Source organism: Thamnophis elegans, chromosome 2 (assembly GCF_009769535.1).
Source record: "Thamnophis elegans isolate rThaEle1 chromosome 2, rThaEle1.pri, whole genome shotgun sequence".
In the NCBI taxonomy this organism is placed as follows: Eukaryota; Metazoa; Chordata; class Lepidosauria; order Squamata; family Colubridae; genus Thamnophis; species Thamnophis elegans.
In genome coordinates, this window is record NC_045542.1 from 64,105,324 (window position 1) to 64,120,117 (window position 14,794).

The following is a 14,794-nucleotide window of genomic DNA, read 5'->3' on the forward strand; positions in this document are numbered from 1 at the left end:
CAAGACCCTTGTACCCCTAACCCTTTAGAAAAAAAACCCCGGGGGTGTTCAAACTTGACAGCTTTAAGACTTATGGACTTCAACTCCCAGAATTCCTCCTCTTGCTCTTCATCTTGATGATGTGCGGACGGGCAGGGGGAGGATCTGGAACAGGTTCTAAACGGCATGGTAGATTTGTGGAACCTCTTCTATAGAAGAAGTTAGAACTGGCAGGAATCCACCCCTTCCACCGGGCCACCCAACTGGTCATTAGGGCAGAGAACCGGTAGTTAAATTATTTGAATCCACCACTGTGTAGAAGTCTTGGCTGAACCCATTGGGTAAAGTCCCACCCGAGAATGTATGAGATTTATTCTAGGCTTTTGTGCTTTATAGTGTCTAGGAAATCTCTCCTTAAATCCTGTTTTAGTGGTACAAACTTGCTTCCATAAAGTTTCTTTTGTTCTCATCTAAATACACGAAACCAAAAAAAAAAAAAGTTTTCAGGCAGCTGGCCAGGCCTAAACCTGGTGTGTAAAAAAATTCTGAACAACCCCTTTGGGGAACAATTCCACTTTAGCAAAACATTTGCTTTAAAAAGATGGCTACAATCAGTGCTGACAGTTCTCTTCCCATCCTTTCCAAAGATTAATTTCTAGTGGATATGTATCCCAGAAAGATTGGCTACACATCTCATAGTAACTAATTTTTAAACTGTCATCCATTTGACCCCCACAAGAATACATATGTTGCTACTGGATGGAAAATCAGAAGGTTTACTCTAACACGGAAATGCTTTTATTCTCTCGCCACATATATCCCCAGTTGGGAAAAAAAACATGCTTAAGCACTAAGAAAGAACATAATTATTTTTATGTTGTGCTTCACAGCAAAACATATCCATAGGAAACAACTTTAAAATACCGTATTTATCGGCGTATAACACGCACCGGCGTATAACACGCATCCCCCATTTTAACACAAAAATTTGAGTAAAATTTTTTTTCATTAAAAATAAATGACTTGGAAGCTCGGAACTTAATGTTGGATTAAAATTTATAACATTAGAACATGAATTATAACATTAACTCCTCAACATAAAGTGCCTTCCTTCCTTCCCTCCCTCCCATCCCTTTCTTTATGTTTTCTTCATGCTTTCTTTTCTTTTTCCTCTGCTCTTTTTAAATCCCCCCCCTTCTTCTCCTCCTCTACATTTAGGTTGGATTAGTTTGTACAATGGTCATCAAACTTCTGAAGTAAAAATAAATAAATAAATCATATTTAAGAAGAAGAAGAAAAAGGAAGACGTTTTTAGTTAAGTCAAACGTTTTAATAAAAGTTTCATCTTTTAAGATTTGTCCAACACATCCAATTGTAACCTTAACAGTAAAGAATATCACCCCAGCTGCTAAAGGTTCAACCAGTCTGAGAACCATTGAAAAGACAACAGTGCAAAATCCAAAAGACACAACTTCCTCACCGCCATTGCTTTGGTACCAAATCTTTGAGGAAGGGGCTCCAGAAAGAAGGAGGAGGAGGAGGAGGAGGAGGAGGAGGGAACTAAAGAGAGCTTTTACCGAGTCTGCGCCCCACAGCCAGGACTGTCCTGGCGCCCCTCAAGCCGCGTTTCTTCCCCGCAAAGCCCTTCGGGCAACCCGAGAGTTCCTTTTGGCGCCAGAAGGGCTTTGCAGGAAGAAACGCCGCGTTTCTTCCTGCAAAGCCCTTCTGGCGTCAAGCGGAACTCTCGGGTTGCCCGAAGGGCTTTGCGGGGAAGAAACGCGGCTTGAGGGGCGCAAGGACAGTCCTGGCTGTGGGGCGCAGACTTGGTAAAAGCTCTCTTTAGTTCCCTCCTCCTCCCCCTCCTTCCACAGTCTGTGTGACGCTGCCGCCAGGCTGAGAGCTGCCGCTGAAACAAGTTTGGGAAGGTCCTTTGCAGGCAGCCAGTTCTAGCTGCCTGCAAAGGACTTCCCCACGTTTGCTTTGAAAGAAACCTCTGCGCGGGAGTTAGAAACCTCTGCGCGGGGGTTTCTTGCGGCCGCGCACCTTAGAGGGAACAGTGGACCCGGCGTATAACGCGCAGTATCGGCGTATAACACGCAGGCAGGGTTTCAGCTTACAATTTTAGTTTTAAAACTGCGTGTTATACGCCGATAAATACGGTAGTTATTTTTTGTTATTGTCAAAGACCAGGTGAAGTCCCCACTGATTTTGCCTCAATTGCAGGGCTGATGAGTTCAATGGGGAATTGTTTTGGGGGTTGGGGGAGAATTGATCCCGATATGTCTGAATAGTTTTGCTTGAAAAGGTTTGTTACTGTGAAATTCTTCTTCAGTGAAGTAGCCAGGAACATATTTTGAGATTTCTTTTCATGCCCTAGAATCAAGCTATTTTATCCTTTCTTCTCTTCTATTCCTGAGTATGCCCAGAGATGGGTTCCTCTTCAGCCAAACCAATAGTGGTATGCCGGCCTGGGTCGCTGGAACTGGCAGCGACCCAGGCTGGCCATGCCCACGAACCAGTTCCTTCGGTCGCCGCTACCATTTTCTGTATGTTTTTTTGGACTGCCGGCATGTTTTTTGGCTGGAAAAGTTTGAACAGCAGGTTGGGGAGATGGTGGTAGCAATGATTGTTTCTACATGATGCTGGCAGTGGCGAGAAAAAGGGCCAGACACCCCTGCTCCTCCTCACCATATGTTCAAAGCAGTGGTGGGATTCAAATAATTTAACAACCAGTTCTCTGTCCTAATGACCAGGTGGGTAGGTGGGGCTTAGTGGTCATGTGACCGTGTGGGCATGGCCAATTCAACATTACTCAGGTTAATGGATGCTTCACCTTAGCTGTTACAATGTAATAAAGGTTAACCGGAGAGGCAGTTTCTGTAAGCAGGGCAATAAAGATTAAGCTAGAAACAACACCAGAATGTTTCCTTCCTGCCTTCCTTACAGGATTAGCCCTAAAAAACCAAAAGAAGATTTCTTCCAACAACCGGTTCTCTGAACCTCTTAGAAAGTTAAGAACCGGTTCTCCCGAATAGGTGCGAGCTGGCTGAATCCCACCACTGGTTCAAAAGCCCGTCGAGTGAAAAGGATGGCAGAAAAACAAAGGGGAGGGGAGGGGGCAGGGCCTCTGTATACGCTGCCTCTAAAGTTCAAGAAACAAGGGGAGGGGAGGAAAAAAGGCGATCGGTCAGGGCAAGCTAAGCAGCTACTGCTCTGGGACGACTGCACCTTTGGTCACTTTTCTGCTTTCTCTCCGTGCCCGCACCTTAGGAAATATAAGAGGGGAAAGTCTCAAGCAGCTGCAGGTGCCGCGGGGGAATGGCAAGCTAGTGGGGGAGGGGGAAAGAAGAAGAGTGTGTGACCACATCAAGAGGGGGGGGAAAAGAGGAAGGGGCAGTTGTGATGTTGGCATTCAGGGCTGCAACATGGTTTCAAACCCCTTCCTGTGCCAGGGAAGTGGATGGCTCTGTCCTCTATAGGGCTTGCTCACGTGTGTGCACGCGCACACACACGCACACGAGAGAGGGGGGAGAAAGAGAGAGGTAAGAGACAGAGAGATGGAGAAAGAGAGAATGGGTGAGAGAGGGAGGGAGGGAGGGGGAGAGAGAGAGAGAGAGAGAGAGAGAGAGAGAGAGAGAGAGAGAGAGAGGAGAGTGAGAAAGCCAACACAGTTCTAGGCTGCATAAACAGAGGGATAGAATCAAGATCACGTGAAGTGTTAATACCACTTTATAATGCCTTGGTAAGGCCACACTTGGAATACTGCGTTCAGTTTTGGTCACCACGATGTAGAAAAGATGTGGAGACTCTAGAAAGAGTGCAGAGAAGAACAACAAAGATGATTAGGGGACTGGAGGCTAAAACATATGAAGAATGGTTGCAGGAACAGGGTATGTCTAGTTTAATGAAAAGAAGGACTAGGGGAGACATGATAGCAGTGTTCCAATATCTCAGGGGTTGCCACAAAGAAGAGGGAGTCAAAACTATTTTCCAAGGCACCTGAGAGTAGAACAAGAAGCAATGGGTGGAAACTAATCAAGGAGAGAAGCAACTTAGAACTGAGGAGAAATTTCCTGACAGTTAGAACAATTAATCAGTGGAACAGCTTGCCTCCAGAAGTTGTGAAAGCCCCAACACTGGAAGTCTTTAAGAAGATGTTGGATAGCTATTTGTCTGAAACAGTATAAGGTTTCCTGCCTAGGCAGGGGTTGGACTAGAAGACCTCCAAGGTCCCTTCCAACTCTGCTATTGTATTAAAGAGAGGGGGGAGAAAGAGAGAGATGAGAAACAAGAGAGGGAGAGAGAAACAGAAAGAGATGAGAGCCAGAGAGAGAAAGAGATAGACCTGTTTAAGTGGATCTTGTGATTGTTAAGTAAACCTTGTGATCATTAAGCAAATACTGTGGTTGTTAAACAAGTCCATTTTCCCCAATGGGCATTTTTAACCAGAAACCAGAAGTAATTGTTGGAAACTGGCAAAAAACATAGAAAATCTCAGTCACATGACTATGTGGGATTGTAACTCGTTATAAGTGTGTGAGTTTGTTTGTGTCTGCATAGCTGAGAAAACTCCAAAAACAGGTCAAGTAGCTCTGGGGAGGTCAGTCGTAAATTAGAACACTTGCTAAGCAACTGGCCATTAAGAAATGACCACTTGTATTTGGTTTGCCTTAAGGGTTCAGAGCTGTATGGAATCTGTATGGAAGAAAAATATAAAGGAAGGAAGGAGAAAGAGGGAGAGAAAAGTGAATGACATATAGTTGCATGGATGAATCGATGGATGGATGGATGGATGGATGGATAGATAGATAGATGAAGGGAGAGAGGAAGGAAAGGAGAAAGAGAGAGAGAGAAAGGAGAAGAAGGAAGAATCATGGAATAGCAGGGTTAGAAGGGATCTTTGAGGCCATCTAGTCCAACCCCCTGCTCCTGAACACAGTTTGTGTTTTATGCCCATGAGTATAACCCTTGTCCCTGCCTATATTGCCTCAGAATCATCTCTGGTTAGGTAATCATCCCATGCTGAATTAAAGAACATTTTTTTTATTCTCTGTTTGATCTCTATACATTTTCAAATATTCATCATTCTGTAAAAAGGTACGCGTGTCACCTAATTTCTCTAAAGATCTCACTTCTCCTTAACAAGGAGGAATAAAGAATAACTCTTAATTCCTTATCTTCATTTTTCTCTATCACTTGTATATTGCTATCAGGAATATTTGCTAATCCCAATGCTAGAATTACTGACCCACTCCTTTCCAATAATGAAAAATAGGATGGGGAGAAAAAGGGAGGGAGCATGCAGGAGAGAGGGGGGTAGGGAGGGAGAGAGAGATACCAGTTCATGTAGTGCAATACCTGATTATTGTCCTTAGTTAATTTCATTATCATTTTCCAGTCTCAAATTAATTTTCCCCATCTGCTGAAATACAGTGCACACTCTGCTGTGTTTTGCCATACCTATAAAATATTATTACTGTTCTACAGTTCTAAATAGTTCTCAAACTACATATCAGTCCACGCACATGTGAAGGAGGACATATGGTCACATAAATATTATAATGCAATATTTGTTAACTTGGATTACCATTTTTAAGAACATAAAGATTTTCTTTTTTTAAAAGAAGTAATGGAAAAAAGCCACAGAAATAAAAAGGTACATAATACTGGGATACATAGGGCCATGTGCAAGCCAGTATAAAACAGTTTTTACTGTATACTTTTCTGACATTCAGCAAATTGCTTGTATATTTTGTTTTCCTCTTTCCAAAAGGGGTTGAACTGAGGGGGCTAAATAGCCCCTTCCCATTCTGTCATTTGATGATACATCAAATCGCACTTAATAGGTACTAATCTTCAGCCGATATATCTTATTACCCTGGATAAATACTACATTAAGTTTCCTCAAATTTGACAACATCATGGCACCTGGAGCCTAATACTCACTTTCTGCCTACATCACAATCATAAATGCTTAATTTTTAAAATACTCTATGTTTTCCAATATTATACACCTTTGACTCCCAATAGCTCACAGGCATAGAAGTCCTACCACTTTGCCAGTTTTGTAGTACAATTTAAGGATATAAAAGAAAAGATACATATGAACAAAATATGTACAGAGGGCAATCTAGGCAAAAATCATACAAATAATAAAGAATTACAACATATTTATTTTTAACTGGACTCTGAAAGGCTTGTTAGAATGATCAGCATAATCAGTTCTATACATTTCTATTGTTAAAATTAACAAGAATCAGACAATTACGAGTAGCTGGTATAAATATTATTTAAATATTTTTAATTACTTTTTCCTTTATTCAATATTTTTAGTGCATCACTAGGGGAGCTATGGAGAACCTTTATATTATTACAAAATCCACCTTTCCCAAAATTTCATTTTATTGTTTTCATTGTTTATCTGTGTTGATTTTGGTGTTTGGATTGGGGGGAGAGGTGTGTACATTAAGATTGCACTAAAGATGTGATGGCAAAACTTTAGGAACCCCTGCCATAGACAGATATTAACATTCGAAGGGCAATTATTAAGGGAAAGATATCCTAGAAAAACAATCAAATACAGTAGTTATAGGTCCTTGATCCTCCAGGTGGACTTTGAAGAGGAAAGTCTTGGGGGATGGAGAAACAGAGGGACAGCTCAGGGATGAAATTCAGCAGGTTCTCACAGGTTCTGTAGAACCGGTAGCAGAAATTTTGAGTAGTTCAGAGAACCAGCAAATACCACCTCTGGCTGGCCCCAGAGCGCGGTGGGAATGGAGATTTTGCAGTATCCTTCCTCTGCCATGCCCACCAAGCCACGCCCACAGAACTGGTAGTAAAAAAAATGAATTTCACCACTGGAACAGCTGCCTCTAGATCAGTGGTTCCCAACGTGGGGTCCATGCCCCACACGTAGGCAATTTTATTTTTAATGGGGGAAATTTGAGCTTTGTTTAAACCAAGTTAATGGCCTTTTAGGCTTCCTCCACGTGAGCAGAGTTCACTTTTTGAGTAGAGTAAGAATTATATGTCACGGGGGGATGGGGGGGGGGAATCAGGATTTTAGAGATTCTTAAGTGGGCCATGGCCAAAAGAAGGTTGGGAACCACTGCTCTAGATGCAGCTCAACAGAAACTGCCTGATAGAAAGTGCTTGGAGTGTAGTCATGTTAATAAAACGATTCTCAAGAATCACAACAGTCTGAAAAATGTGATTCAGAGAAGTCTGGTGTTCTTCCCAGCTTTTGCTACTCCTCTGAGTTTCTAATCATCATCCACGTTCTTTAATACCTTATTCTGATTGCTGGACAAGAGCATCACTCTTACTCTGCCATTTATTCAAGTACCTTGTCCTTTTTACAGGAAAATGAATGACATCCTTCACTGTTCTACCTGCTCAGACTTAGCCTTTTTCAGCTTATGCTTACACCTTTTGGAGAGCTCCACAGGTCCTCCAGCCTCTGAGCTCTGAACCTTGGTTCCTCTTGCTAGGGCTCATGCAAGGTCAAAGAACCGAGCAATGAGATGGCTCTGACCTGATACTCTGAGATGGACAAGGCTAAAGAATAAAAGGCATTGATTGGAATGCTTCAGAAATGGGCTAAGAGCCAAGAAGCTTTTCAGCTTCAAAGCTACCAGCACCAGCTGTTCCTTTGGCAAGGGTTTTCTGTGTTTCCTGCCAAAAATAAAGAGTTGTGGAGTGGGAGACAGAAGAGGTGTAATGCACAATATAATGCAGGTGTAATGCCAGTGGAAATGCAGATTCTGAGATCAGTAATTTTGCCTCCTTCTCTTTAAAGCATAGGATTTTGAAATAGGTTTTTCAAGGTCTCTGGTGGGAAGAGGATGGAAAAATAAAAGTTCACTGAGAACGCAACCAGCAGAACGATGCCAGAATACTTTATATTAAGTACTATTTTGTTGCACCATTATTTTCGGCATACTTGCTTTGGTTCCATCCATTATACTTAAATCTAGTTTTCATCCACACCCTGGATGATTGAAAGCAGAATCATCAAGCCCTGCAATTTCTTTTTAAAATCCAAAATGCCTCCTGGGCTGCTTTCAAAAATACCTCCTGTACTACTGGGACATTGAAGTAGTCTCCACTGATGCCAATTGTCAATTGGGAAAATTAGAGGGGAGGGCTCAGGATCACGGAAGAGATGGGGTGGAGAAAACAGCTATGGAGAATCTAAGCTTCCTAAAGGAGTCGGACCCACAATGGCAAATGAAGATCCAAATTAGACCTGCACCCTGGAGATGTCCCCTGCCTTCTTTATAGGCTCCTTAAGCCTAGACTTCTATGTAAGCTGATGGGCCTGGAAAGTTACTGTATATACTCGAGTATAAGCCTAGTTTTTCAGCCCACTTTTTGGGCTGAAAAAAGCCGCCTCGGCTTATACTCGAGTCAGTGAAAAATTTGCCCGAAATGGAGGAGAAAAAGGGGCGGGGCCATGCCGCTGGGTGACACTTGTGAATGGCCCGGCGCCCCTGTGAGTTTCCCCTCCCTCTGTGTCAGTTTGCCGCGCAGCGCGCACCGCACCATCCCCCCTCCTCACGTTCTAATGTAATACAGGGCTGTCTTACGATTCCCCTTCCTCCCCCTCCTGCCGCTCTGCAACGATGTCCCACCTCCTCCTTGTTATGGCAAGCAGCCACATAGCGATGTCCCACCTCCTCTGGTACAGTGATCCAATGATAGGAATCACTGTGCCGTGTGTCATAGGAGGCGGGACATCGCTCCCGCGGCTGCACGGGACATCATCATCACAGCGGGACATCAGCATCATGAGGTGAGTGAAGTATTTCATTGAATACACCGCTAGTTTACTGTTTTTCTTTGAAATAAATATTCAAAAACATTATTGGTATCTATTTTTATTTTTGAAATTTACCGGTAGCTGCTGCATTTCCCACCCTAGGCTTATACTCGAGTCAATAACTTTTCCAGTTTTTTGTGGTAAAATTTGGTGCCTCGGCTTATATTCGGGTCGGCCTATACTCGAGTATATACGGTATTTGGGTCCCAACTCATCTAGCCAGAGAACTACAAAGAGACTTCAGAGTAGAAAAAACAATCGGGCACAGTTCTTTCCAAGCTGCCATAAGTGTCTCACAAAGGAAAAGCACAGAATTCTTTTGAGGTCTCTGCTTCTTGTGTAGCAATTTGACACAGATTTCTTCCTCTCTGAACATGCAAGCTGCAGCACAGAAATGAAAACCCTTTTAAAAATTTAAAAGCAAAAGCTAGGTAAAACGAATTGGTAAGGCATTGAAGTTTATCCTCCCCGTCCACGTTACAAACCACCACCTTCTGCTATTAGCTTTATCTGCCACTTGAAACAATGATCAGCTCTTGCCTGGCTTTAAAGATTTCTGCCTGAAATGTTCCACACACTATGTTTTTAATGCAACCTTCCCAGTTCATGATTATGGTTTTTAACTTGATCCATCTACAGTATCTCAATGTGATGAATGCCAGGAAAATACCAATTTTGTACTTGTAGAAGAAGGCTATGAATATGCATGACAGAGCTCTTACCCCAGGCTTTTAGTGACAAATGGCATACTTCCTGGAGGTGAGTTTGAATTTCCCCCAGAGAAGTAGCAAATCTAAGTTAATGGTGAGCCACAGTCTTGGTCTAATTATTCTGGAACGTTTGTTTCACAATAAGGAATGCCCCCTTCCCTCATTTTGGTGACTTATCAAGTAGCAGCAACCTTTAAATCTTTGCATTTACCTGCATATCCCAGCGTGCACCTTCCATGAATAAGCCATGAATATATGCACCTTCCCGCGGCGGACTGGTGAACTCTTCACGGTTTCTCTTAGTCACGTCACATTGCAGCGTCATTTTATCCAGAGGCCACTCATTTTTTCGGGCCATGGACTGCATGATAGCTGTCAAGAAAGACTGTGGGTTAAAGAATCCTGCCAGCCACACCACTGATGGTAGCACGAAGTCTCCTATCCATGTTTCAAGCTCTCTGATGCGATTGAGAAGGTCGGTGAACCACGTGCCTAAACCAGACATGGAAGGATAAGCTCTCCTGGTCCATGATTCAGGCACCATATCTAAGAAGATAGCATTCTGCAAGGTTTCCATGTCGTTGGTCATGGTTAATTCACCCTAAAACACATAAGAAAAAGGAGCATGACAGACAAATTTCAGCCAAACGGCACTCAACATGGGAAAACAGCACATTTGGTAGGACTTGCAGGGTGAAAATAATTCACCCTTCAGTTGCAAACAAGAGTAGAGAAATGGAAAACAAATAGTTTAACAACTTGAAAAACTCCTAAAATAACTGGGAGATTATTTGTGGAATAGTCTATATACTTCTGCTATATCTCAAGCTTTTCTCATTATTTGAGTGAATTGGCATTTTTCTAGCTTTTGCTTGGTTTTTAAAATGGCGATTATGCAAACTATTAGCTATTTTATGTACATTTATTTATTATATATTTATTCCACATTTACTATTTTTATAAATAACTCAAAGCAGTGAGCATTCATAATATTTTTCTCTTCCACAATAGCTGTGTGAGCGGGATTGAAAGAAAGGAAGGAAGGAAGGAAGGAAGGAAGGAAGGAAGGAAGGAGGGAGGAAAGAAAAAAAGAAAGAAAGAAAGAAAGAAAGAAAGAAAGAAAGAAAGAAAGAAAGAAAGAAAGAAAGAAGCTACCCCTCATAAACTGAGTGTTTTCCTGTCATCTCTAAATTGTGTTCAAAATTGTACAAAAAGTGAAGGGGTGTCTGTACCTTCAGTCCCAGGTCCAGCTCTCTCAGTGACCGCTTAATCTCACAAGTGAGAAAGTTCATGCGTTCACATTCTTGGAAGGCAACCACAATGTATGGTGTTCTCTCTTCTACTTTGGCCATCAGCTCAGGAATGTTAAACTCATCTGTCAATTTCTCCAGGATGTCATCAAGCAGCACCTTCACCTATATGCCAGAGTGAGGAAATATTGCTGAAACTTACCTACACAAGTTATTAACAACTTGAACTAGGCTTAGAGAAGTTAATTTCCCCTTATTGAAGAAAAGCTGAGTAAGTCCAAGTTTGGCTCCTTTAATCAAGCCATCTGACAGACTATTACATCTACAAGCATTCATGAGGTTCCATGTACATAAATGGTTTTGAAAATGGCCACACATTATGCAGATATTATTTTTTCCCTCGCCTTGATTCTCTGTGCCTGTGCCTCAATTTCAGTTCTAATCTGAATATAGATGAAGTTATAAAAGGAAGGGGGAAGAAACATTGGAGCACACCTCTTTAAGACTCATTTTATTCAGCAATTGTCAAATGCAATAATTCAGAGGTAGTGATAATCTGGTTTTATTTTAGTGTGGACCTTTCTTTTGCTTCAGGCTGCAATTTGGCAGCATCAATTGTTGGCAAAATTTGGAACTTGGTCTAGAAGGACCACCGCTGAAAGACAGTGAGGAGGATCCAGGGTGAAGATCCCTGGCACCAACCTACCTAGACAAGAGATTAAGTCAATGGAGTTTGAGTATCTGAGCAGTATTAAGATTTCACATACACCCCATGAAATGCTCAGTCTGTCTGCCAATGATTCAAACGAATGGCCTCAAATGTGAGAGGATGTAGGTGACTAATAAGTTCAATTTAAGGTGAGAGGCAAGTCAGGGTTGAAGCCCCAACTGCTCAGGTATAAGTGGCAAAGTCCCTGAAGGTCCTGAGGGTTTGCACCATGGTAGATGTAGGAGATAACCAGGCTGAGCCCGAGGAAGGGGTCAAATGCATCATCAGCCTCGAGTCCCTACGCATCCACAAGAGATCAAAGTCCAGCCTACCTGGAATCCTGTTGACAGTTATCTGTCACCAGTTTGCTTTGATCATTAGTCGTTCAGGTTCATGTAGGGAGCTTTAGCTTACAATAAACCTATACATTCATTTGAATTGCATGGACTCCTAATTTTCTACACTTGATGGTAGAAAGGGTGTGTAATATCTGTACACAAATGGGATTGGTTGCAAGGTGAGGCTAAGCTGATACTCCAATAATTGGCCTGAGTTTTAGACTGATAGTAAAATCAATGGAAATATGACAGAAAGCATCCTATACACATAAACCTTGCTTAATGACCAATTGCTTAGCAACCATTCAAAGTTACGATAGGCCCCCCAAGAGCTATGTATGACTGAGTTCCAGAGTTTCAACAGCTGCATCCCCTCCTGCATGGTCACATGATCACATTTTGAGTGCTTCACAACCAGTTTGCATTTACAACCATTTGCAGCATTCTGCAGTCACAAGACCTCAATTTTTCTCAAGTTTCCAGCATTTACTTCCAGTTTCCAGCAAAAAACACTCACAGAAAAAAAATGGGTTGACTTAACAACTCTGGCATTCACTTAACAACTATTTACATATAGGGTTATAAAAATGGGCAGAGTCATATGGTGACCCATTTAATGAACACCATGACTTACAACCATAATTCTGGGTTCAATTATGATCATAAATCAGGAACTATCTGTAGAGCATTTCAGAAGTAGAGAGACTTCCAATGTGGTATCAGTGTCAATCTGGTTTCTCCAACCGGCAAGCCAGGTTAACTGCACTGGGGGTGTCCTTGGCCTCCAGATGCTGATGATTAATATCAGATTTGTCTGTAATAAATGTAACTATTTCAGAGAGCATTCTCTTAAGTTCATGCTCTACACCATCTGTTATTCTATTTTAATATACAGTAGCTAAATTGTATACTCGTTTCAAGGGTGTTATGACTGTTATTTAATCAATTATTTTAACCATAGCATAAATGTTTTATACATTCATCTAAATTATGCGATATAGGCCACCAAGAGTTGTTACATTGCCGTGGGATACAAATGCAATCAATCAATTGTAACGTGAATCATTGCATCATGCTGCAAACTATACAAGAAATATAGCTCAACTGCCAGATTTTGGATGAGTTGGGTGATAATGTAATTAGCATTCCTAATATACTTTGAAGTATTTCCTGCAACTACAGAAAATGTATCTCCATTTCCCAGCCCATCACTTCTAATCAGTCAGAACTAATAATCACAAATCAGAAACTGAGTAAATCCATCCAAATTTTGGTTCCTATAATAAGGGTATGTAATTTTCCCTGGGAAGGCAACTAAAAACAGCTGTTCAGTGGCATGTCAAGAGCCACAATCCCAAAAATAGTAGGAGAAAGAGGAGGAAGGACAAAAAAGGAATTTGAATTATATATACATATACATATACATCATATACATATACATATACACAGGGACATGCAGTCAGGGGAGGTGGGGCCCCACCAGTGTCATGAGGGGGGAAAAAGAATTTTTAAAATAATTACTTACAAATTACATTAATTTTGAATTCCTCCCCCTCCCTTTGACCCACATCCCTTTTCCAGCTGTTTCACAGAGGATTTCAACTCTGCTCTTGCCTGCCATCATGAAAATGTAAAAATGTAAAAGGAAAAAGGCAAGCGCTGCTGAGGTCAGGCTGGGTTAGCTGCTGCCAGAGTCCCCAATGGATGACTCTGCTTAACTGTTTAAAAAAGCCTCTAAAAAAATGCCCTCTACAGGAGGAGGTGTGAGAACCCCGTGCCTCATCTACATAAGGAATTTTTCGGCTTTTAACCCATGCTTAACTCTGCTCGCGTGATCATAAAGATCGACTAAATGAGGCACATGGTTCTCCCGTCTCCTCCTGTAGAGGACACTTTTTAGAGGCTTTTTTAAACAGTTAAGCACTAAGCAGAGTCATCCACTGTGATTCTGGCAGCAACTAGCTCAGCCTTTTTCCTTTTAATTTTTTTTTCTTTTCATGACAGTGGTGAGGCCCTGCCTCCCCTGCCTCCCCTGCCTCCCCTGACTTCATGTCACTGTACATATACATATACATATATATATGCATATACATATACATATACATATACATATACATATACATGTACATGTACATATACATATACATGTACATATACATATACATACATACATATAAAAATATTAAGATATACGAAAAAACAAGAGGGAGGTTTAGAAACTGAAGGGGTAGTAAAAGGTATGAAAACAATATGAAATAATGAAAATGAAATGTAATAACTACGAGTAATAATATTATGCATATTTGTATTAGCAATAGCAATAGCAGTTAGACTTATATACCGCTTCATAGGGCTTTCAGCCTTCTCTAAGCGGTTTACAGAGTCAGCATATCGCCCCCACAGTCTGGGTCCTCATTTCACCCACCTCGGAAGGATGGAAGGCTGAGTCAACCTTGAGCCGGTGAGATTTGAACCGCTGAACTGCAGATAACAGTCAGCTGAAGTGGCCTGCAGTACTGCACCCTAACCACTGCACCACCTCGGCGTATTGAAATGTATGATACCCAGGTATCACACCATTCACGCATTGATATGTATAAATAGTATAAAATAAAGAACTTGATGGGGAAAAAAAGAAATAGGATGTAACAAAACCCTCATGCTTGTGTTAACAGGAATATTGAAAAATAAATGTCTGATAATGGAAGAAATATAGAGTAACTACGAATTATTGATGGTTTTATTTTACTTCACTGAGCAAAGCAACAATCAGTCTTCCCAATGAAGTGAGTTTGTACATATTCCCCACATTCCATGAGAAAAGCGTCCTACCAGACAATATTCAACAAGATATCCAGATTACAACTAGCCCAACATTCCCTCTGTTGGTAACTCTGAACTGTGCAGTAAAATCCAAGATCTTTTAAATTAACAAATTATAAATAACTGGCCTAACTAATCTGATTACATAGCTTTTATTTGGAGTT

At 41.5% G+C, this 14,794-nt stretch overlaps 1 protein-coding gene across 1 annotated transcript in view; it reads right to left on the minus strand.

The window, feature by feature from the left end:
• The window catches only part of DNAH9 (dynein axonemal heavy chain 9), a 224,102-nt gene that overhangs the window by 3,922 nt on the left and 205,386 nt on the right, over nucleotides 1–14,794 (minus strand). The window contains 2 exon segments of the mRNA XM_032239026.1: nucleotides 9,722–10,111; nucleotides 10,743–10,925. Of these exon segments, the coding sequence (XP_032094917.1) occupies nucleotides 9,722–10,111; nucleotides 10,743–10,925 (573 nt within the window).